General features: G+C 39.9%; 1 protein-coding gene across 1 annotated transcript; it reads left to right on the plus strand.

Annotated features, from left to right (window-relative positions):
- The first annotated feature begins 19,666 nt into the window (after nt 1–19,666).
- On the plus strand, nt 19,667–22,112 carry LOC147791291 (cationic amino acid transporter 1-like). Its single transcript, XM_087127170.1, has 2 exons — nt 19,667–20,087; nt 20,779–22,112. The coding sequence occupies exons 1-2, from the start codon at nt 19,667–19,669 to the stop codon at nt 22,110–22,112; spliced, it is 1,755 nt and encodes a 584-aa protein (XP_086983296.1).
- Nucleotides 22,113–27,194: the final 5,082 nt, after the last annotated feature.

Below are 27,194 nucleotides of genomic sequence, written 5' to 3' on the forward strand. Positions count from 1 at the left end.
ACAGGCGCAAGGGTTATGTCGAGCAGTTGTGGGAAGGGAGCTCTTGGAGATTCGCTTTAAGGGTGGTGAATCCGTCGATGACTTTTCAATGCCGGATCAAGGAGCTTGCCAACAGCATCACCACTCGGAGGACGAGCCAGCTCTCTTCATGGTAAGTGCATCGGTCTTATCCGATGTCCCCAATTTCGATTCCAAATCCACGGAGGTGGAGGTAATCGGCGAGAGGGACGAGCAAGCATGAGCACCAGCGATGGGTCCTCGACAAAGGGGCAACAAACCATATGACCGGGGCTAATAGATCTGCGTTCTCGAAGTATCTTGGAGGTGGCATGCAAGGTATGGGCACCTAAACTTCTGCGATGATCAACGACGCTCACGCAAGTTCGGCGCACGACAAACCAACCGCCTTTACATCCTGGAGTTGGAGATAGAACAATCAGTCAGCTTCTCGGTCAGGACCGAAGAAGTATCTTGGAGGTGGCACACAAGGTATGGGCACATAAACTTTCCTGCTCTAGAAAAACTACAGAAGGAGGAGATGGTGCACGGTGCAAGGTATGGGCACCTAAACTTTCCTGCTCTAGAAAAACTACAGAAGGAGGAGATGGTGCACGGTTTGCTGGCAATCAAAGGCATGAACAAGCTGTGCGGCGAGTGCTTGAAGAAGTATCTTGGAGGTGGCATGCAAGGTATGGGCACCTAAACTTTCCTGCTCTAGAAAAACTATAGAAGGAGGAGATGGTGCACGGTTTGTTGGCAATCAAAGGCATGAACAAGCTGTGCGACGAGTGCTTGAAGAAGTATCTTGGAGGTGGCATGCAAGGTATGGGCACCTAAACTTTCCTGCTCTAGAAAAACTATAGAAGGAGGAGATGGTGCACAGTTTTCCGGCAATCAAAGGCGTGAACAAGCTGTGCGACGGGTGCCTCATCGGCAAACAGAAGCGCACCCCCTTTCCGTCTTAGACATTCTACCGCGACGATGAGCCGTTGGAGCTTGTACATGGCAATATCTGCGGGCCGATCAAGCCGGCGACCCCAGGCGGCAAGACCCTCTTCCTTTTGTTGGTTGATGACGAAAGCCACTTCATGTGGCTGATCCTGCTGCAAGCGAAAAGTGAGGCGGCAGAGGCGATTAAGCGCATCTAGGCGTGAGCAGAGGCCGAATGCGGGAAGAAGATGCGAATGCTACGCATGAACCAAGGCGGAGAATTCACCTCAGTGAGCTTCGATAAGTACTGCGACGAGTTCGGCATGCAGCGGCAACTAATGGCGCCCTACTCCCCCCAGCAGAATAGAGTGGTGGAACGCCAAAATCAGACCATCGTCGAGACAGCAAGATCTTTGCTGATGACGGTCGGGATGTCTGGGAGATTTTGGGGAGAGGCGGTAATGACGGTAGTCTACCTCCTCAATTGTTCGCTAACGCGAAGTCTCAACGGGAAGACGCCACATGAGGCCTGGTAGAACAAGAAGCTAACGGTACAACATCTCCGAGTGTTCGGCTGCATTGCATACATGAAGGTAGCGCGTCCCCACCTCGCCAAGCTCAATCCCAGGGGGTTGAAATTCGTCTTCATCGACTACGAACCCGGGAGCAAGGCGTACGGACTCTATGATTCTGTAGGGGGGGGCGAGCTCACGTGTCTCACGACGTCATCTTCGACGAAAGCACCTTCAGACAGTGGAACGACGTGATCGAGGCAGACCACAACCTAAATCAATTCACGGTGGTGTACCTCGTCACCGAGCCGCAATAAGGAGGAGTCCAGCATGAGGAACCATCACCGCGCCAGCAGCAACACCCCCTGAACCAGTGAAGTTTGCAACACCACGGACTGCGAATTCGACGCTGGATGCCGATCACGATGATGATCTGGTGGCCAGGTATCAGAGGATGGAAGACCGAGTGGGAGGAGGTGAACCACGTAGATTGGCGCCACAAGAACTCGAACAAGAGGTGGCCAAACTGCATGCCATCAGCGCAGATGAACCGAACATCTTCGCAGAAGCAGAAAGAAACCCGTGCTGGATGAAGGCAATGCAGGAGGGGATGACATCCATCACCAAGAACCAGACGTGGAGTCTGGAGGATATGCCGTCGGGACACCGAGCCATAAGGCTCAAATGGGTCTTCAAACTGAAGCGCAACGAAAAGGGAGAAGTTGTGAAGCACAAGGCCCGTATGGTGGCGAAGGTCTACGTCCAGAAGTAAGGTGTGGACTTCGAAGAGTTATTTGCGCCGGTGGAAAGGTTAGAATCCGTCAGCCTTTTGCTGGCAATCGCGACACATTGCTCTTGGGAGGTCCTCCACATGGATGTGAAGTCCATTTTCCTTAATTGAGAGCTGAAGGAGACCATCTACGTCCGACAACCACCTGGCTCCCTGGACAACGACAACTCCGGTAAGGTACTACGCCTTCACAAGGCACTCTACGGGCTTCGACAAGCACCACGAGCCTAGAACACGAAGCTTGACAGTACCCTACTGTCACTAAAGTTCAAGTGTTGTGCCTCTAAGCATGGCATGTACACGCACAGCCACGACGAGCAGCAACTGATTGTGGGAGTGTACGTCGACGACCTTATAATCACTGGAGGCGACATAGAAGTCCTTGGAAGATTCAAGAGGGAGATGTCAAAGAACTTTAAGATGAGCGATCTCGGCGTACTTAGCTACTACCTCGGCATCAAAGTGCAACAGAGTACTGCCGACATCACCATCTGTCAAAGTGCGTACGCAAAGAAGCTGTTGGACACTGCTAGGCTAGCAGACAGTAACCCTACAAGGACGCCAATGGAGGCCCGACTCCAGCTGAGGAAGGCCGGCACTACGACGGTAGTCGACTCCACCAATTACCGCAGCATTGTCGGGAGCCTGCGCTATCTGGTAAACACTCGCTCTGATCTTGCTTATTCCATTAGATACGTGAGTAGGTTTATGGAAGCACCTAGGGGGGAGCATCTAGTAGCTTTCAAGCGCATCTTGCGCTATGTAGCTGGAACCAGAGGCTAGGGTGTAAGATACTATGTAGGGAGAGGAAAGAAGAAGCTTGAGCTGGTCGGCTACAGTGATAGTGACATGGCCGGTGACGTTGATGATCGTAAGAGTACCAGCGGGATGATTTATTTTCTCTCAGGCGGTGCGATCTGCTGGCAATCATCTAAGCAAAAGGTAGTTGCTTTATCTTCTTGCGAAGCAGAGTACATTGCCACTTCGACGACAGCAACACAGAGGGTCTAGCTTGTTCGACTGATGGAAGAACTCTTCAGAAAAGAAGGCGATCCACCAATGCTTTATGTGGACAACAAAGCTATGATCTCCCTGATCAAAAATCCAGTTTTGCATGACCGAAGCAAGCACATAGAGATCAGGTTCCATTACTTCATCCCAACAGAGGAACAGCTTGGAGACATCTTCACCAAGTCTCTGGCACGGGTAAAATTTGAGGAACTCCATTCAAAGATCGGAGTTCAAATAATAAGGTAGATATACCACAGGTTTTAGTAGGAGATTGTTAAATAAAAGCCTGAGGTTTTCTTATTTAGCTTTACACGTTTTAATTAGTTAAGTGAATATCTTCCTTTGACCATTTGACAAACACGAATGGATTACCAACTTTTAGGTGGCCATTTTGAAGAAAGTGGCACAGATTTAGTTGGCCACTCTTGTCAATTTTTAGGATAAGTTAATTATTTAAATAGGTGAATTGAGAAAGAAAACATCACCTCTTTTTAAGCAAAGTCAAATCTCAATTCTCTCTCTTTCTCTGTTATTTTTGCGCGTTTTTATTTTCTTCCAACAACTCTCTTCTCTCTTTCAGTCAAACGATTTCCTCTCACACCAATTGTGGAAAGGGATTTCCCCTTGCCGATTGTCAAAAAACAACAACCACTGCCAGTCGCCGTCGCGCATTGAATTGTTGTCGTCATCACGAATTGAATACTGTCTCATCGGCAGAACCACGATGTGGAGGAGTAAACGTAACCAAGGTACAATGTGCCAACAATCGAAGCTACAATGTGGTTTCTTTTCTGAATAGTTCGGATTTGACCCAACCTCTAAAGCATTGGATTAAATCGAAGCTACACGTCGCCTAATGTACAAAGGAGCGCGGCGGAGCGGGTGAGTGACAAGTGGCAGCATTTCGCTAGAGAAATGCATTCAGCCTATCTGTTGACACGCGTCAGCACGCTCAGATTCGGGTCAAACTGAAATCAAAATGCTCACGTGAATCGATCAGCGTATGGAACCACCAAACTGGCCCGTGACCGATCTAGCGACTCACAGTCCAACGTAACGATCTCGCCACTCGCTGTGCGCCATGGTGACACCCAAAAAATTGAAGGGTAAGTTTGCGTCGTTGGTGTTTGATGTGCGCCACTGCTCACTCAATGTCCGAGCAGACCGCGTGTGTCTATTGCGCGTGGGGGGCACGTGGCAGCGCTTGGGGGAGCTTGCTTGTGTGTGCAAGCACGTAGAGCAATTTCAATTTGTGAAATCAGCGCTCCCTATTCTCACCCGTTTTTTGCCTGTTTGCTTGTTTTTCATCCCAATTTCAATACTGACCTTATTATTAGTGAATTAGGACCCGTCAAGTAAATTTCATAATTTTTGGAACCCTCTCCAGTGAGAGACTCGAGATCGGGAGAACACGCGTTAACCAAGTTAGTAACCATTTGAATTCCCATGAGTAGTACTTATAGGAACTGCTTGGATTAAACATGCATGCTGTAAAATTGATAAACCTAGCTAGCGGACCTAGCATATTAGCATGTAAGCCATGAAAATAAATTAATTAAGAAAATCAATGAGATCTAGATATGATCGACTCTGAAATCATTTTAAAGTGAGAATTTGATACTAAATATATGCGTGATAAAGGAGGAAAGAAAATTTGTGAAATCAGCGCTCCCGATGAAGATGAACGGTATCTTCCCATTGAGCATGTTTGTTAATATTGGATGAACTGCCGCATGGTAACTCAAATGCATATTATGGTATGTTAAGACTATATATGAAATTTGGTGGTCATTGGACAAGGTTAAGTAGGTAAACCAAGAAATGAGGTAAAATGACCATAGTACCCCTAAGGTAATTTAGCTTCGATTCATGAACTAGATAACCTCCAAATATTATGAAACTCTGTCCTTTGGAACGCATGAAACCTTGGACAAAGGTTGTCAAGTACATGACTTGTACTGTAAATCTTAGGGGGAGTGTCTTGGAGAACGAACTTGGGAATATTTGCTAAACCACCACAAGTAAATGGTGTGTAAAAGTTCTCTCTTTATAATCAAATAAATTACCAGAATATGAAACATGCATCGTTAGGAAGGAAAATATTTAGATATTTGCTTATAATAAAATATCAAATATGATATATATGGTAAACTATAATTTAGTATTAAATATTCTTAACAAACAAAGAGCAGAACAAGAACTTAGAATGTACCAAGAATAAGACAAAGATCAATGACTAGAGTATAGATCAAGATCTAAGTTCTAAGACCAAGAAAAGAACCAAGACCTCTAAGAACCATAGTACTAAGGCCCTTGGATTAGAACTAAAGTTTAAGGATCCAAGGACCAAGGTCCTCAGGATAGATCATGATATGAACCCACAAATAAAGGATAAGAACTAAAGAGCATAAGTACTTACAACAAGAACAAGAAAAAGAAAAGAAAGAGTCTGATACTCTAGCATATCAAGGACACGATTAACAGCCTACAAGTAGGCTACTTAGTGAGTCTTTATACTCATTCCTTATTTTTCATATTTTCAGGTAATAAGGAGCTTTTTGAGGTCGAGAGCGGACTCTGGAGTAGGTGCTGTAGACAAATTTTACCTGTCATCCTCAACCTTTTTATTTTAAAATGTTTGTGTCTAAACAGTTGGGTTGTGTTTTAAAAACTTATATATGAACTTTATTTTGATGTAATATATATTATGTTTTAAATTTTCTTATTTTATTTCACTAAAAAAATTCCATCTTTTATAAAGTCATCGAGTCAGCTCGGTCCTTATAACTTGTATCTTTTCAAAAAAGAAAAAAAAAAGAAAATATAACTATATCATGTTTTATTTTTATTATCATCAATATACATTTTAGCTCAACAAATACAAAAGGATTGACCTCCAATCTCAAAATAGAAAAGTAATAAGGGTTTTCTTGTGTCTAAATGAACAATTGTGTTGAAATCAATCCAATGAAACTCAACATCATTTCCAAGGGTACTCTAATAGATATAGTTCTTTAGAACCAAGACGTAAGAAAATGTCATTGTCTTCTGTTGTCCAAGTACAAATACTATTATAACATTGATCACTAAACCAATTTTCCATTTCTGGCCAAAATACTTCACCCGAAGTATGTCCTTGTTTGCTACTAAAATTGCACCAAAACCGTGTTGATTGCCAAAAATTTTCTTTGAAGGTCCAAGAGTATTTCTCTCCAAGGCCGATTTCATGTTCCCCTAAATCGTTGTCTTTAGACTTGCAGTGAGTCAAGAGAGTTGAATCCTTCATATGATTCCAAATCACAATTTCCCATGGGGAGAATGGACGTTGTATCTTTGAATCAGATTGTGCAAAACATGAGCTAATAATCATGTTTGATCTAAAAGCAAGCAATATGAGGAGACGTAATATGTTTTGAGGCTTCATCTTTTTTGGGGAGTTTAAGTTGGTAACTTTTTCTTTGTACACTTGTATATATAGCCAAATCAAAGTGGTATACCATAAAGATTGACCAGTTATACTATCTAAATCTCTCTATTTTTCTAACCTTATTTATCTAAATATATACAATACATGTAATGATTATTACGGTGTAAAATATATAGCAAGTTGTTACATCCAAGTTAAAATATGTTATATTTGGATGAGTGTTTGAATCCAACCAAACCTACCCTATAATGATTTTTTGGTTGATAATGACTAAGGCAAAAGTAAGAATACATACACATAAGAAACTCAATATTTAATTAACCTCTTTGTCGGAGTAATATAATCTAGAATCTGACCACTCTTTTACTTTTGTAGGATGAAAGATTGTAACGATCCTAGATTTCTAGTAACTTAAATTCTCTACTGTCATCATACTCTATGCTCTTAAACTAAACATTTAAAACTTTATCTTAAAATATAAATTTAAAATACTCCCATAGATTTAGGCGTTTGAAAGCATCTTTAAAACAACATAACGAAATAATAAATTAAAAAAATAATTAAAACATCAAAAGTAAAACACCCTATACTAACCTATCTCTAAGAAAATAAAATACTACTATCTTATGCAAGTGTCATGGTCTCTACTTGCGATTTTGTCGTCAGCCGTACAGGGGTGTCTTACCTTTACCTGAAAATAGAAGTAGCATATGACATGAGTATTTTAAGAAATACTCAGTACATTACCCCACTGTTGGGGTCTGGTAATGCAAACACAGGCAACTCATGATCATGATGTAGGGACCTATCATTAAAACCATCAAGGGTGACCTCCAGTCCAGACAAAATTAGATGTGTAGTATTTTCCTACACATGACCAACACGTACGAGCGTGGATCCCCAGGCGGTTCGCACCCCTTTAGACCAACAAGTACGAGCGCGAGCTAGTTGTACATGACGACATCTGAAGGTCAGCAGACCTTTGAGTATCATGCAAGACATGAGCATCATCATCATCATAGTGTACGCGTCTGCACTCATCATTATAAAAAGGAAAGTAGCTCGATGTATATGTATACACAAAATGCATGAAATCCCTATAGTTTTTCATCTTTATTACATCTATATGACACAACCATATATTCCGTCCACATATTACCCTAATGCATGCATTGGTCTTCTTACGTTCATCATCATTAACATTAACTAGGGTTATATATTAGAAAAATAATCATCATAATGTATCATGGAATTTAAAATATGCACCACGTCTTAATATTGAATAATGTCATATTAAGTAATCTCATAATCTTACGTCTTACATCGTTAGGTTGTCATGCATCATCATCGTCATAAAACATCATGATGTAAAAACAATGTAGAGCATCATATAACATCATATAGTATCATCATATAACACAATCACATCATCATATATCATACATCATTATCGAATAATATACTCACTACATCATAAATTGTAAGCCTGACCGTGTGTTACGTCGATTACGCTACATTTTGTGTGCATGTAAGGTGGGTGTTTTATGGAGAGGTTTATGATGATTAAAAAAAATCATTATTGTAGGTGCATTCAAGGGATTCAAGCGTTGTCGAAATCGGGTCAAACCTAGACTCGGGGTGTACCCATCTGCAGCCACTATATGCACATGACAAGAAGCCCACCTGCAAGCTACGAATGCACACGGCCCACTAAAAGCCCACAGACGCAAGAGTGACCCGAGCAACATAACCCGACCCACTCGAGAACCCGCCTGCGCCTCTAGCCCCCTTGCACGTGCATGGGTGTGCCTCCTCTTGACTTGCTCGATTGCTCGACTGACCGACTTTGGCTCGGCTCAAAAACTCCAGCGATTGGAAAATGGCTTAAACGGCTCGGGTTTAAGAATTTTGTACCAATTCCCACATTTTTACCCTCTCAAAGCTTATTTTGGCCTTATTGAAGACAACTAAGATCAGTATAATATTTCATAATTCAATTTAAGTTAGGAAGTAGAATTATCAAGGTGAATATTTCTAATATGGTGGAGTGCCTCCACGTAGATTGATACAAACTTAAAAAGATGAAGTCAAGCCAATTTTAGAAATAAGATAGAACGCCGGCTAAGGCCAACCAAGTAAGTAGCTCTACTTTAAGTTGGGTTGGAAAAATTGGTTTATATATGATGACACGTTCCCAATGGTCCTACACGTGTCATATGTGTGATATGTTGGTATGTTTGATGTTATGATATGTGTCTCTATATGATATTCTAAGATATGTCAAATAACATTATGGTATAAAAGAAATGTCAAATTATGTTACGATGAATTATGTTATGTGATGAGATGCCATGATATACTATGATATGATTATGTTAGGCCACGAAATAACGAAGACGTCGGAACACTGTTTCTAGAAGAGAGAAAGGGCAGACAGAAGGACGTGTGAATCGGGCATGGAAGACGACGAGATTTGGGTCATATTTGACATGGACTCGGGCAACCAATCATAACAGCCAGCCCACAGCCCAACTTTCCATTTGATCTAGAGATCCATTTGCAATTTGCGGCCCAAATTACTATAGCCCACGAAGCCAGGAACCTTGGACCAAACAACAATCACAGACACTACCCACACAGCTCTGCCCATAATTATTATACGTGACCCGCAACGCCAAGAATCTGATCTGAAGTCCACGCTTCGACCTGAATCGCAACCTGCATGCACTAGCACACTACCGACACATGTCTTATCCCCAGCCACTGGCTCACTCGGCTCGATTTCGCTAGGCTCTAACGGTTGGAAAAAAGTCATTCGATTTGGGTTAGACGTTTTAAAAATGATTTCAATATTTTTGACCCTCTCGAAGTTGAATTTGACCTTACTTAACGGAAATTAATGTGAATACAAATATTCAATTTCTCAATTGAAGTTAAATTAAGTTAGGAAACTAGAATTTTCTAAGGAAACTAGATGAATGTTCTAATAGGTGAAACATCTCTACGATATTTGAAGCAAACTCTGAGGGATGAAATCAAGCGTATTCGAGTATTAGATAGAAAGTCGATCAAGATCATCTAAGTAAGTGGTCTTACAATAGGCATGGTTAGAAGTTTGTGTTATGTAAGATGACACGTGCTCAGTGACTCTACACATGTCATATGTTTGATATGTGTGAGATGTTTATGATATGATATGTCTATACTATGATATGTCTATGATATGATATGATATATGTCTATGATATGATACATGTTATGATGTGACATGTTGAGCTATATGATATGTTGAAGGCAAGACACCCATGCACGTTTGATAGCAGCATCGCAATTTAAAGATCATGGCACATGCATAGGGTGGTCACATTTAATTTCGTAGATTTTAGGTTAGTACAGGGCAGTGTTGTTTTATTCTTACCTATGATTATTTTAATTTTTTTCTTTTTATTATTTTAAGACTTTTTTCTTAAACAAGTCCATGGTATAGTTTTATGAACATTTTAAATGAATATTTCTATCCAAGATGTTACGTCATGCATGTGGTAGTGACTTGAGTTTAAGTTAGTAGAATACTAGGGTCATTTAAGAAATGATTTTATAAGATTGAGGAATAAACAGAGATTGTCTTCCATGATTTACTTAAAATGGAAAATTATAGGGACCACATGCATAATTGTATATTCACATGCATTGGGATACTTACCCTTTAATATATGTATGAACGAGTACAATATGAGATAAAAATGATAATCATGTTCATTATGGTGCTACGATGTTCGCTATTCCCTCTATGTTTCTGGCAACAACACTATAGTTGGTAGCCTGACCGGCAACACAGGGGTATGCGAGTGGTGGGCTCTTACTCGCACGTGTGGATCGTGTGTAGAAGTGTGTAAAGAAGTACTACACATCTAATTTGCTCGGACTAAAAAGTCGCCTAAGAGAATACGATTTTAAATGATAAGTCTCATTCATATTGCATGTGTTTTCATTCCCTGACCCCAATACTGGGATTACTTATTGAGTATTTCTTAAAATACTCAAGCGTTGTGTTATTCTTAAATTTCAGGTAAAGGCAAGATACTCCTGTACAATTGACGGCGACGTCGTGTTGAAGACCACGAAACTTGTGTTTGGGTAGTTGCATTTTATTTTTGTAGATCTTAAGTTAGACATCGTTCTGAATCTTCTTTTTCATTTATTTACATTTCACATTTGTTATTTCATTATTTTGTTTTAAATCTTTTAATACAAATGATAAGTCGATGACATCATTTTATTAATGATTTTAAATGAATGTTTCCAAATAGAAAGTTTGTGTCATGCATATAGTAGCGACTCTATTTCAGTAGGAAATTCGAGTCGTTATAATTGGTATCAAAGCTCTAATTTATAGATTCTATAGACTAACATATGAGGTAAGCTTAACATGTTCCATGGTCCCACCGTTGATACTCTGTCACCATCAGGTATGTTATGCATAAGATAGCAAAAAAATTAAGGTAAATGTCACCTATTAAATATATTGTTGCTGCTTGGTCATTGTCGGATGTAATTTCTAATTGAATGTGTCACCATTGATTGTACAACTGTTGATTGAGTTCAATATTTGTCATGATATTATGTGCAATATGATTTAAACCAAAAAGCAGTAACGTTAAGAATACATATATGGTAATTTTAGAATCATGGCACCTAGAGGCCACGAAAGAGGACGTGGAGGAAGGGGGGAGGTTAAAGGACGAGTAGAGGTAGAGAGAACCTAGCTTGTGAAGGATATGTAACTCAACTGTTGCAGCTACATCACCCTCAACAGCATTGGAGGCTAGAATTGACCCCACTACTAACCTAATGTAGGAATTATTCTAAGCCATGATGAAAATTGTGGTGGCCACGCAACAAGCCAATAGTACGCCGTCCATGCGAGAAGCAAGGTACTTATAAAATTTTAAGCAGTATGATCCATGTACCTTTAATGGGACCTCAGGAGACCAAACAGAGGCACAATTGTGGTTAATGCCAATGGAGACGATCTTCTTGTTAATGAACTATTTGGATGATGAGAAGGTGTCATGCATGTCGTTTATGCTGAAAAATGACTCAAAGCTATGGTGGATGGATAGCTAAGAGATTCTCAGCTCAAATAGAAGTTGATACCATTGTCAAATTTTAAAGAGGTATATATGACAGAGTATTACCCAAAGGTAGCCCAACATCGAAGCAATAGGAGTTCACCAAGCTGACACAGGGTTGACGCCCTGTTGACACCTATGCAAGAGTATTTATGAGGTTGAAATAGTTTGCACCGAAGCTGGTGGACACTAAATTGAAGATGGCTGAGAGGTCCATCCTGGGCTTGAACGCAAAGATTCGTCGTACTATGGAGGTCATAGATCCTACCACTTATGTTGTGTCACTCTAAGGGCAGCTAAGGCTATGGAGGAGCCTCGAATTGAGGAATGTTGAGAGTTAGCAGTTACTATAGGACAAAAAAGATGGTATTATTGAGGGAGCTAAATGGCCTACCATTAGCATGCAGACAACAACAAACGATAGATATCGTCGGGACCAAGAGAGGGCAAGAGGAAACGAGAAATCACGCATGTGGACAGAAGCATTGAGGTAGGTGTATGGTCAAATCCAAAGTTTGTTCCTGGTGTGGCCGGGAAGGCAATGTTGCTTAGAATTTCATTATAAGGAGAATGGAAAACTCGGTTAACCCACCAAGGGACTTAGGTGGTATAGAGAAACTCATGCAGACTCGCTCTCAGGCAAGAGCATCTACTTCGACTAGTTGAGAAACCAAGAAATGTGACACAGTGGTGATAGGTACTTTATCTATCCTAGGACACTATACTTTCACTTTATTTGATTCAGGCTCTGCACATTCATTTATATTTGTACGATTTGTTAGTCAAGCATTAGGGTAGAACCCTTATTGCATGTATTGACTGTCAGTACCCGGGAAGACCTAGTCGATAAGAGTAGAGTAAAACGTTGACAAGTAATAGTGGCAGGATAGACGTTAGACGTAGACCTGATAGTTGTTAGCATGACAAATTTCGACATAATACTAGGAATGAATTAGTTGGTTGAGAACCACCCTACCATAGATTGTCATAAAAGGGAAGTGATATTCTCACCGCCATCTGGATCTAACTTTAAATTCAAGAGCACCTGCACTGGAGTTGCCTCTAAGGTGGTCTCAATGATAAAAGCTATGAAATTGATCCAACAAGGAGGTTGGGCCATATTGGCTAGTGCAGTATATACCAAATGGTAAGAGAAGACCTTGGATGTGGTACCAACAGTGAATAAATTCTTGGATGTTTTTCTAATTAACACACAAAATAACCCAAATGACAGATAAATTAATCTAATTAGCCCAAAAACTAATCCAACATAAGTTACTACACAAATCAAACAAATAAAATTAAGACATTTATCACATTGGAACTTCAAAAAATCTATTCGAACTTGGAATGGGATATAGAAAGTTTTCTTCCTCTTTGAATCATGAGATTTGGAAATGAAACTTAAAAAGTCTCTCTTTCAAACCGGACGAGGATATAAAAGGTCAAAGAATTGGGCGGAGATGGGGACGGAGAATATAACGATTGTGATAAGTTTGTTTTCCTTTATTTGTAATATAATATGATTAAAAACAACTCTCTTTGTTTGAATCCCACCTACTAATATATGTTCAATATATGCTCCAAAGTTGAAAATCTCATAAAAACTTCAATATTTTGATTTAGATCACAGTACTTAAAGAAACCATTGCATAATTTGAATTATGTCCTCAACATAAACTAGATCAAATCTTTCTTACAAAAATTAAAGAGTGTTCAGATTCTAGATTATGTCACCCGCCAAAGAGATTGATTAAAGAATGAATTATTATGTGTTTGTATTGTTTACTTTTGCATTAGTCATTATCAACAACACCAACAACACGATCCCTATAGGTTAGGTTTAGTTCGATTCAAACTCTCATCTAAATATAAAATATTTTAACTTAGCTGCAACAACTTCTTATATATAATAGACTCTGGTATATGTTTAGATAAATAAGGTTAAAAAATTGAGGAGATTTAAATTGTAACCCGTAATGTTCCTTGTATGGCAATTTGACTTGGTATATATATAAAACAAAATAGATTTATGCCCAAAGCATTTTGAACCATACCAAATACATTTGTGTAGAAAAAACTAACCAAATTAAATTCTCAAAAAAAAAAAAAAAAAAAAAAAAAAAAAAAACCTCACATTTTTTTGTTTCATCTTGTTGTTTGCTTTTGAATCAAACCTGTCTATTAACTCATCTTTTGCACAAAGTTCAAGGATACAATGTCGATTCTCTCCATAGGAAGTGGTAATTAATACGAAGGATTCAACTCTCTTATCTCACTGCAAGTCTAAAGACGACTATTTAGTCCAACATGAGATTGGCCCTAGAGAGAAATACTCCTAGACCTTCAAATCAAAATTTTGGCAATCAACATAGTGTTGGTGCAATTTTGGCAGCAACATAGGTATGCTTCTAAAAAGTATTTTGGCCAGAAATGGAAAATTGGTTTAGTAATCAATGTTATAATAGTATTTGTACTTAGACGATTACATTTCCTTACGTTTTAGTTCTAAAGAATCATATCTATAGCACCTTTGAAAATGATGTAATTGGAGTTCATTGTGTTTGAACACCATGGTTGATCTAGACACCAAAAAAAAGTCCTTATTACTTTTTTTTAAAAAAATTGTATATTGATGATAATTAAAGCAAAATACAATATAGTTCATATGTTTTTTTTTTCTTTTTGGAATAGTTACGTTCATGAAATTTAAGAAAGTCAAATAAGTCTCAGAAATCTTCCTCTAAGTTTTTATTTTCTAAAACCCAACCCTAATCGATGTTATTGATGATGAATTTATGAAGGCCAATGCATGCATGTTATCTAAGATAATGTGTGGATGATGTATAGAGTTGGATCATAAGAATGATTTAAAGATGAAAACTATAGGGACTTCATGCATATTGTGTGTTCAAACATCGTGTTACTTCCCCATTTATGATGATGAGTACGGATGTGTACACTATGGTGATGGTGATGATAATCATTTTTCACATGATACTCAGGGATTTGCTGATCTCCGGACGTCCGTCTACAAACAACAAGGCCGAGTATGATGGGTCTAGGGGTCCAAGCTACTTGAGGACTCATGCTTGCATGTGCGTCGAAAAGTACTACACATCCAATTTTGTCCAGACTTGAAGTCATCCCTATGATGATTTTAACGATAGGTCCTTGTTCATGAGCGTCATGTGTTTGCATTCCTTGACCCCAATAGTGGGGTCAGTTACTAAGTATTTGTTAAAATACTCAAGTCGTGTGCTACATCTACTTCTGGTAAAGTCAAGACACCCTTATATGGTTGACGATGATATCGCAAGTAAAGACCATGGCACATGCATAAGATAGTGGTATTTCATTTCTTAGGCTTAAGGTAGTACAGGGTGTTCTTAATTTTAATGTTTTATTTGTTTTATTTAATATTTCGTTATGTTACTTTAAAGACATTTTCAAACATGTAAGTCCATGACAATATTTTATGATGAAGTCTTAAATGTTTATTTGTGTATAAGAGAGTATGTTATGATGACAGTAGCGACTTTAGGTTAGTAAAAATCTAGGGTCGTTTCATGGACATTAAATTTAGATTTATATCGAATAGATCCATTAACTTTTAAAATTTAAATGTATCTTAGATATATTAATCACAAAATGGAACATTTAAGGATATCTATATCTATATATATATCTATATATATATATAAATAGATAGATACTTAGAAGATTGACACGGTACCTTGTTCCAAGTCCATTCCAAAGTGAGTTCTTTGCATTGTGGCAACCCAAGCAACTTTTCTAGAAAGACACCCCTCTCTGACCCCATATTGAGGAAACTAGCAACTATACCCCCATAGTCAATTGTCACAATAGCTAAAAATTCTCATGCACCTTGGTGTATCAATTTCTTGACTTTTAACACTGTGACAACTCTCGTGGTACCTCTGGATGCAACTCCCTTGCACACCAAGCTCTTCAGATGATCAAACTTAAGTCAAACTTTTCTTAGTTCAAACAAAAAGTTAGAAACGGGAAGTTCCAACATTTTAGAATTATGATAGTTGTCTACTTAATATTTAAACTTTATGACACTTAAAAGTTATAATTTTAATTCTCGAATTTTGAGATTTTTGTTTGTTTAGAACATGAACTTTCAAAAGTGTTTAACAGGTTCGGTATCCAGTGGGTTCCTAACAAGTTTAAATTGTAATGACTCTAAGCCGCTACCATATGTAACAATTCTAAATTTTCTACTCAATCTAATGTCGATACATACCATGAACATTGAATGCGAAAATACTTCATTTAAACATATTCATAAAACATAAACTACATCTAAAAACACAGCCATGGACTTACGTGTTAAAAAACATCTTTAAAACAACACAACAATAAACTAAATGAAATAAATAAGCATCTAAGTTAAAAACATCCTATTCTAGCCTAATTCTAAGAAAATAAACGTGACTACCCTATGCATGTCCCATGGTCTCAAGTTGCGATGTCGTCGCCAGCCGTACAGGGATGACTTGCATTTACCTGAAATGGAAGTAGCACGTGGCTTGAGTATTTTAAGAAATACTCGTGACCCCACTATTGGGATTAAATGCAAAGACATACAATTTCATGAATGAAACTTATCATAACAGTCTATTTTCCTACGGCAGTCATTATAACAGGCAATTGGGATGTGTACTTAATTTTCCTACACACGGTCCATACGTGCGAGTATTGACCCACCAGTCAGTTCGCACTCCTCCTAGGCCCCCTTTCTGATCGAACGAGCATTCTCTAGAAGTTTTTGATGTCGGACACCCATTATGAATAGAAATCGTCACGGCAGCATTATGTTAACATAATGATCGTTCTCCTGTCTCGTAGCATACGTGTCCATACTATCGTGAAGGATAAGAGGTATCCCTGCATAAGGTCCCAACATTTTTCAATTTTCATTATCATTTAATACAATCTCGCTAGCGTCTTCCTTCATATCATATCATTTCTCATACCATTTGTTGTATTATTTATCATATCTTTCATGCGTATATTAGGGTTGTATTTCATGCTAATTCGTCGTTTTGCATGTCAATTACATCATATCAATCATTTTACATATATATACCATATCATAATGTTTCCATATTTCCAGACTTAACAATTTTCATTGTATACATATCATACCATAACATATCGTATCACAATATACCGTAACATAAACATATCAATTTAACACATATATCGTACACATATATCATATCATTTTCATATCGTATCACAACATATATATATATATATATTTGTCATTCAGATGTCATATCATAATCGTATGATTTCGTAAACATTTCATAGACATATTGTTTCCATATGCATATCCAAGTCATATCGTAATTTTAATCTTGTTATAACCTTATTGTCCTTATACATCTCATAGTCATATCATTTCATGGACATAGCTTAGTCATATTGTTTTCCAAACGTACCCTAACCATATAGTTTTATCAATTTATCATAATCATATCATTTTCTATACATAACCTATATATATCGTTTTTTCAATCTATCATAACCATATCATTTTCTATACATAACCTAACCGTATCGTTATATTAATAATATCTTAGTCATATCATTACATTACATTCAACGCATCATTCTCGTATCCTGCTCAAACATATCATAACGTAAGAGTTATCATACCATTCACATATTATAATATATACATATCATATCATAATCATATCGATTAACAAACAATTCACACATATCAACTATATGACAGGTGCATAACAACGGGACACGTATCAACATCAAATATAACCATGTTGATAATAACGTCATTTACTTGATTGGCCTTGGCCGACGTTCTATTCTATTTTTATGATTGACTTGACTTGTTCCTCGAACCTTGTAACGATCGGACAGAATTGATTGAGGTTGTAATTGTAAGAAAAAGATTTCCATTTTGGATGATGGGAGATCCGGTGGTGTTAAACAATGGTGCAGATAATGTAAAGAGAACGGGAGAAAGGGAGAGAGCAAGGGGAGTGACTATTTTTTTAATTATTTTTTTACTGGTTTTACGGCATATATATATGTTTGGAAATATTCTTTAAAATAAATAATAAAATAATGTCATGGACTTATACATAGAAATAAAACAATGCCCTAATCTAACCTAGTATTTAAGTAGTGAAAATGCAACTACATTAACACAGATTCCATGATCTTCAACGCAATATGGCCGTCAACCACACACGAATGTCTTGTCTTTACTTGAAATTTAAGAATAACACAAGACTTCAATATTTTAAGAAATACTCATTAAGTGATCCCACTATTAATGTTGTTGAATGCAACCACATGCATAACGATGAGACCTATAATTTTAAATCGTATTCTCTAGGCATACTTTCAAGACTTGGCAAATTGGGTGTATGGTACTTCTCTGCACACTACCCACACGTGTGAGCATGGGCCCACCAGGCGGGCTCGCGCACCCTCTGGGCCTACTGGTCGGGCTAGCTTCTCTGGACTATTGTTGGACACCCAGAGGGAATAGCGATCATCGTTGAACTATGGTAAGCATGATAATCATTTTTTGTCTCATAGTGTACGCGTCCCTACTCGTCATAACGGAGAAGTATCCCGATGCACGTGAACATACAAATATGCATGAGGTTCCCATATTTTTCTTCGTGGCGTAATAAATCATGCAGGAAACCCTCATTCGTTCATCACATATCACACTCGTAATGTAACGTCCTTAATATTCTTGCTTAAATTAGAAGCATCACCACATGAATTACATAAATAACATAGGTGATAGTTTGAAATAAAAATATTTGCAAATGAAGCCAAGAACTTACACGTTTAATTTAAGACAAGAAAATATAAATAACATATCGTATCTCAAACATATCGTCAAACACATGGTACCATAACATATATCATAACATATATTATATCTTTCACATATCATATCTCAAACATATCATCAGATGCATCACATCATTTCATAAACATTTCACACATATCAAGCATATGACATGTGTAGAACTACGGGGCATGTGTCATCATACGACATTAGTTTCTAACCATGCGGATAGTAAAGGCACTTACCTGATTAGCTTATACTGGTGTCACCAATTTATCCTTAATAAAAGTTCGATTTTGTCCTTTGTATCCAAGTCAACCTATGTGAAACCATGACAACAATTTCAAGGTCAATTCTCTACATTGTACAATAGTCCATGTGTTAGACTTCATGCAAGTAGAGTATTAGAATATTATAAAATCCTCATGATTAATTTAGACCGTAGAGACTATTTTGTAGAGCTTTATTAAACTACAGACTAACTATAATACTTAAATTAGTGAGTAAAATAATTATGAAGTTAAATAAATATTTTTATATATAATTGTATGAGTAAAACTGTATTGTTTGGAGTTAACAATGTTTAACCAAATCTAGTTTTAGGAGAATAGTTTTAAAATTCAGCTTTAATTGGAATATAATTACGATTTTGATGGGACGACATTAAATTTGCAAAACGATTTGAAAGGCGAAGGATCCAATTGAGAACGGTTTGGAGTTAAGAAGTGTTGTATATGCCCTTTAAGCAGTTGAGATGATTAAATTTAGAAACCACACCTTGGTACCATAAATGTGACTGCCAAATTAACCTCCACATGTCAGTTGCCTCTCATATTCAAGACTCTGAAACCACTGTGTCTACCGGCGGTCACCGGTCGTCTCTGCTTCCTTAATAAACCCCCTTTTCCTTTCTTATTCTCCCGCCTTGTCTTCAGTTACTTGATTCTCCTTATTAATTTCTTTTTTGGTTGACGGTTTGAGTGTGGATTCATAATGGGTGAACCGAACGGTGACGCTAGTGGTGAAGAAGGAATCAGAAGAAGATCTTGTGGTTGTTCGAAGCAAGATTTTCTACCAGGAGAGTCGTTTAAGAGTTGGAGAAATTACACTAAAGCGTTGAAGGCGACGCCGGCCCGGCTCTTGGATCGGCTCACGGCCAGGTCTGGGGAGCACATTGAGCTCGTCGAGATGAAGGCTCGCAGCCAGCACGAGATGAAGAAGAGCCTCACATGGTGGGACCTTATGTGGTTCGGTATCGGCGCTGTCATCGGCGCCGGAATATTCGTCCTCACCAGTCTTGAGACTAAGAAACACGCCGGCCCAGCTGTTGTCTTGTCTTATGTCGTCTCCGGTGTCTCCGCCATGCTTTCCGTCTTTTGTTACACTGAATTTGCCGTGGAGATTCCAGCAGCTGGTACGTGCCTTTTTCTATTTTGTCTCTATTTGTGGTCAAAATATTATATATTTTATTATTAATTTTTTAAATTAATTTCTATTTTTAAAATTTTATACATTTATCCCTGTATTTTTCCATGATATATTAATTTTTTATTAATTATTTCATTCTTTTTACCGGAATGAATTAAGGTTTACTAATTATTTTCTGTCACTTGACTATTAAAAAATTATCTTTTAATTTTATTAGAGATACTCTCGAAAAGAATTATACCTTAACTTTTAAACAAAAAAAAAATTAAAATTTTAAAATTCAATATATGAATGGAGACGGTTTATCTATTTCTTATCAGTATTTTAAAAATGTGTACTAACAGTAATACTATTTTGAATATTTAAAAAAAAAATTAAAAAAGTTTATAACGTGTGCTTTATTTTTTTTTCTTCTTCAATGAAGTGGGTCTTATTTTTGTGGTAGAGATAATGATATGAAGTGATATTCTATTGATGAAGTGATATTCTATTGAAATTTTTAGTATGACATCTTAATCGGTTGAAAAAAAAAATTAGATTTTGAATTCAAGAAGTATAAAATAGATTAAATATAAAGACCATACTTTCACAATAATCTAAATTTAAAATTGTTTTAGATTCCTTTTGGTTTTTCTTAAATTACTAACTACACGAGTCCATCGTAATTATTTGTTCAGGTGGATCATTTGCCTACCTAAGGGTAGAACTAGGAGACTTCGTGGCATTCATCGCAGCGGGCAACATCCTCCTCGAATATGTAATTGGCAGCGCTGCTGTGGCCCGTTCATGGACTTCATACTTTGCAACTTTGTGCAATCACCATCCGAACGATTTTCGCATCCACGTCTCGTCTTTCCCCGACTCCTACAACCAGCTCGACCCCATCGCCATCATTGTGATCGTCGTCATTTGCACCTTGGCTGTAGCCAGCACCAAAGGCTCCTCCCGCTTCAACTACGTTGCTTCCATTTTCCACGTTGCCATCATCCTCTTCATTGTCATTGCTGGCCTCACCAAGGCCAACCCGAAAAACTTCACTCCCTTTGCCCCCTATGGCCCTCGTGGCATCTTCGTAGCCTCTGCCGTTTTGTTCTTTGCATACGTTGGATTCGACGCCGTTTCGACAATGGCTGAGGAAACTAAGAACCCTGCTAAAGATATACCTATTGGTCTTGTTGGGTCAATGGTGATCACCACATTAGCCTATTGCATTCTTGCAGTTACCTTGTGCTTGATGCAGCCGTACCAACAAATTGATGAGGACGCGCCGTTTTCGGTGGCTTTTGAGGCTGTTGGATGGGGTTGGGCTAAGTACATTGTGGCTGCTGGTGCTATTAAAGGCATGACCACCGTGTTGTTGGTTAATGCTGTTGGACAGGCACGCTATCTCACGCACATTGCCAGAACCCACATGATCTCACCATGGTTCGCCAAAGTGCATGAAAGGACTGGCACTCCAGTGAATGCAACAGCCACAATGCTCGCTGCAACAGCAATAATCGCCTTCTTTACAAGCTTGGGAATCCTCTCGAACCTCCTCTCTATCTCCACCCTCTTCATCTTCATGCTGGTAGCCATCGGCCTGATCGTCCGACGCTACTACGTCAGCGGTGAAACGACACCATCCGACCGCAACAAGCTCATAATCTGCCTGGTTCTAATCCTGGGATCTTCAATAGCAACCGTCGTATACTGGGGCTCAAGCGATGGCTGGATCGGCTTGGTGGTCTCCAATTCCATATGGTTTCTCTCAACCCTAGCCCTATGGCTCGGTGTCCCACAGGCCAAAAAGCCTCGCGTGTGGGGCGTGCCGCTCATCCCATGGCTGCCTTCACTGTCGATCGCCATCAACCTTTTCCTTCTTGGCTCCATCGACAAAGCTTCATTTGAAAGGTTTGGAATCTGGACTGGGATTTTGTTGATTTACTATATCTTGATTGGATTACATGCTTCTTATGACTCGGTCATGGAGTCCAAGACTACAGTAAGAGAAGTTAATAGCAGTTTGTGATTCGATCTTTTGAATTTATAATAATTGGTTTAGTGCTTTGATAAGGGGATTTGTGGTTTATGTTTGTTAGTGTGTTATCTAGGATTCACGTTGGGAGGGATGGTGGTTTGTTTGTATATGTTTGAGCATTCTCTCTACTTTGCCTTTTCATGTCAAAATTATAGCAAAACAAAATGCTATAATATGTTTTTTATAATGTCTTTTTTTTTTAAGATCTTGATGGTGGAGGTTATTACAAGTTTGAGACTTTTTATATTTTTTTTTGTGTAATTATAATTGACGCTATAAAAAATGCAAATAATTGTGAAAATAAAGTATTCAATAATTTGAGAGTGAAATTATTAAATTGATACAAGATAAATGGTTCCACCTTATATAATTATCAACAACATTAATTAATTAAAAAAAAATACAAAAATTCACAAGTGTTTAAGGTTGTAGTATCATGTAGTCGAACTAACATTTTTTATTTTTCATTGTTGTGTACGTTACTATTTCATTCACCTACATTGTAATGTTCGAGCTTGGTAGGTATGTAAGTTTCCCTAATTTTTGTGTACGTTACCATTTCATTCACCTACACTCTTCATTTAATGCTACTACACTCTTCATTCTTGTGTTCGAGCTTGCTTCTTTTGTCCAGCATTTTCCTCCTTTCTCTATTATGTATTAGTGGAGTGGTTGTTAATGTGTTCTTTAATTTCACCTCTTTTGTAGGGTATTCTTTCCCACTTCTCAATTTTATTGCTTGACATTGTTCCTTGTCCACTCTTTTTGGCGTTTTGATGTCTACTTGCAGCTTTCCCATATGTCTATTTCGTAACTCAGTTGCTAATTGACTCAATTGACCTTCCTTCGTTAGGCTCTCAAAAGATGTTCCCGATATGTGTTGAGCTTGACTAAGTCTATAACGCCCCTAATTTTCTTTAACCTAATTAGGGGCGTTACAGTTGGTATCAGAGCCCTAGGTTATAGATCTTGTAGACTTGCTTACAATGTAGGCCTAACGTACTTCCATGGTCCTCCAGCAAACGCGTCGTCGCCGTCAGGTACGCCTTTTTTTAAAATAAAGCTTCTTAATTAATGATGTATGTAGTAGTGAATGTGTGTTTTGTGGTGAATGATATGATATACATGTTTCATATGTTGGCATGAGTTATGATATGTCATGTACTATCGGATGGTTATGATAATGCTATAGTTGTATGTATGCGTGACTTGCATGACTACGAATGTTAGAATAGAATGTATTAGATAAGTGTGTGACGTAGTGGTTACATGCACTGTCGAGATGCCACCTAGAACTTGAGGAGGAGGTCTTAGGGGACGACCCCCACTTAGGGGTAGAGGAAGAGGAAGGGGACGTAATGGGAGACGAGAGGATTCTGTAGAGCAGCCTATCCCGCACCAGCGGCACCTCAGGCCGCACCAGATCCTACAGCTGTCCTAGTAAATGCATTACAAACTGTGATTCAAAATCTGACTGCCAACCAGCAAGCGAATGCTTCTACATCAACTATGGAGGCTAGGTACTTGCAGGATTTCAAGAGGGGTGACCCTCGAACTTTTAAGGGGGCATCTGAAGATCCAACGGTGGCACAAATGTGGCTGAGGTCCATTGAGTCAGTATTTGTGTTGACCAACTGCCCTGAGGCCCATAGGGTAGAGTGTGCTACGTTTATGCTGCGTGATGATGCAGAATTGTGGTGGCAGGCCACCCGCGACCTTATTAGTCCTGAGTGTGGTGCAATCTCGTGGGTGGAGTTCAAGGATGCCTTCTCTGAAGAATATTACCCAGAGGATGTCCAGTTGCGAAAGCAGCAGGAGTTTACCCAATTGAGTCAGAGGGGGCGTACTGTTACTACCTATGCTAGGAAATTTTCTAAGCTAAAGCGTTTTGCCCCAGAATTAGTGAACACAGACTACAAGACAGCCCAACGATTTGTGCTGGGGTTAGATATGAAGATTCGTAAAACTGTTGAGGCGATTGCACCTGCCACTTACGCTGTCGCCTTGAGAGCAGCTAAGTCTATGGAAGGACTTGATAGTTCGCATGAAACCCCTTCATCGTCAGTGGGACAAAAACGTCGTCACGAACATGAAAACGAATTAGATGGCAAGCCTAAGTGTAATAAGTGTGGGAAAAATCACTGGGGTAAATGTTTAGGTCACATTAGAGCCTGTTTTCGGTGTGGAAAGGAGGACCACGTGGCCAAGGATTGCTCGGGAGGCGGCACAAAGGATTCTAAAAACTAGTAGGGGAAGTTACGTAATGGGAACGAGTGGATGAGATAAGAGAAAAGTATCCAGAGTTATTTCTAGGGAGACTTTCGAGGACGAAAGTCCTTTTTAGGAGGGGATAATGTAAGGATTCGAATTTTTGTTTTATTTATTTTACATTTTATGCTAAGATTTTATTTTTGCTGCCAAAACGAAAAGATATTATGCTGCATTTATTGTCGCTGGAAAAGGAATGATTTCTAGCAAGGAAATTACTGCCTTAATGGAAAAGTCATAAAGACCTTTTATATTCCCATATACAACTCTTCTCCTTCGTTGAAAACAACTTTTGCTCTCCAAACATTTAGGGTTTTCGAGGGTGTCTAAGAGTACGAAAAAATCGAGAGGGTTAGCCAAGAAAAATGTGTGAGGTGGTTCGCTGGATTTTCTTCGATGAGTGGCCGGAGGGAGAAGCGACCGAGGCTATCGGTGTTGAATATCGTTGCGCGTCGGTCGGAATAGGCAAGGGGTGTTGTCGCGTAGTCGGAATCGGGGTTGTGACGACGTCGTTGGCGGCGCAGCGACGATTAGGGTTTTTGCGAGATTTCGGGTAAGGAAGACGAAGGAAAACGGGTTGGGTTCACGTTTTGCGAGATTACGGTGCAAGGTATGGGCACCTAAACTTTCCTGCTCTAGAAAAACTATAGAAGGAGGAGATGGTGCACGGTGCAAGGTATGGGCACCTAAACTTTCCTGCTCTAGAAAAACTACAGAAGGAGGAGATGGTGCACGGTTTGCCGGCAATCAAAGGCATGAACAAGTTGTGCGACGAGTGCTTGAAGAAGTATCTTGGAGGTGGCATGCAAGGTATGGGCACCTAAACTTTCCTGCTCTAGAAAAACTATAGAAGGAGGAGATGGTGCACGGTTTTCCAGCAATCAAAGGCGTGAACAAGCTGTGCGATGCAAGGTATGGGCACCTAAACTTTCCTGATCTAGAAAAACTATAAAAGGAGGAGATGATGCACGATTTTCCGGCAATCAAAGGTGTGAACAAGCTGTGCGACGGGTGCCTCATCGGCAAACAGAAGCGCACCCCCTTTCCGTCTTGGACATCCTACCGCGACGATGAGCCGTTGGAGCTTGTACATGGCAATATCTGCGGGCCCATCAAGCCGGCGACCCCAGGCGGCAAGACCCTCTTCATTTTGTTGGTTGATGACGAAAGCCGCTTCATGTGGCTGATCTTGCTGCAAGCGAAAAGTGAGGCGGCAGAGGCGATTAAGCGCATCTAGGCGCGAGCAGAGGCCGAATGTGGGAAGAAGATGCGAATGCTATGCATGGACCAAGGCGGAGAATTCACCTCAGCGAGCTTCGGTAAGTACTGCGACGAGTTCGGCATGCAGCGGCAACTAATGGCGCCCTACTCCCCCCAGCAGAACGGAGTGGTGGAACGCCAAAATCAGACCATCGTCGAGACAGCAAGGTCTTTGCTGATGACGGTCGGGATGTCTGGGAGATTCTAGGGAGAGGTGGTAATGATGGTAGTCTACCTCCTCAATCGTTCGCTAACGCGAAGTCTCAACGGGAAGACGCCACATGAGGCCTGGTACAACAAGAAGCTAACGGTACACCATCTCCGAGTGTTCGGCTACATTGCATACATGAAGGTAGCGCGTCCCCACCTCGCCAAGCTCAATCCCAAGGGGTTGAAATTCGTCTTCATCGGCTACGAACCCGGGAGCAAGGCGTACAGACTCTATGATCCTGCAGGGTGGGGGGGGCGAGCTCACGTGTCTCACGACGTCATCTTCGACGAAAGCACCTTCAGATAGTGGAACGACGTGATCGAGGCAGACCACAACCCAAATCAATTCACGGTGGTGTACCTCGTCACTGAGCCACAGTAAGGAGGAGTCCAGCATGAGGAACCGTCACCGCCGCCAACAGCAACACCCCCTGAACCAGTGAAGTTTGCAACACCACGGACTGCGAATTCGACCCTGGATGCCGATCACGATGATGATCTGGTGGCCAGGTATCGGAGGATGGAAGACCTAGTGGGAGGAGGTGAACCACGTAGATTGGCGCCACAAGAACTCGAACAAGAGGTGGCCAAACTGCATGCCATCAGTGCAGATGAACCGAACATCTTCGCAGAAGCAGAAAGGAACTCGTGCTGGCTGAAGGCAATGCAGGAGGAGATGACATCCATCACCAAGAACCAGACGTGGAGTCTGGAGGATATGCCATCGGGACACCGAGCCATAAGGCTCAAATGAGTCTTCAAACTGAAGCGCAACGAAAAGGGAGAAGTTGTGAAGCACAAGGCCCGTATGGTGGCGAAGGTCTACGTCCAGAAGTAAGGTGTGGACTTCGAAGAGTTATTTGCGCCGGTGGAAAGGTTAGAATTCGTCAACCTTTTGCTGGCAATCGCGACACATTGCTCTTGGGAGGTCCACCACATGGATGTGAAGTCTGTTTTCCTTAACGGAGAGCTGAAGGAGACCATCTACGTCCGACAACCACCTGTCTTCCTGGTCAACGACAACTCCGGTAAGGTACTACGCCTTCACAAGGCACTCTACGGGCCTCAACAAGCACCACGAGCCTAGAACGCGAAGCTTGACAGTACCCTACTGTCACTGAAGTTCAAATGTTGTGCCTCTAAGCATGGCATGTACACGCACAACCACGACGAGCAGCGACTGATTGTGGGAGTGTACGTCGACGACCTTATAATCACTGAAGGCGACATAGAAGTCCTTGGAAGATTCAAGAGGGAGATATCAAAGAACTTTAAGATGAGCGATCTCGGCGTACTTAGCTACTACCTCGGCATCAAAGTGCAACAGAGTACTGC

This window comes from Cucurbita pepo, chromosome 9, assembly GCF_057944985.1.
Source record: "Cucurbita pepo subsp. pepo isolate OVF chromosome 9, ASM5794498v1, whole genome shotgun sequence".
Lineage (NCBI taxonomy): Eukaryota > Viridiplantae > Streptophyta > Magnoliopsida > Cucurbitales > Cucurbitaceae > Cucurbita > Cucurbita pepo.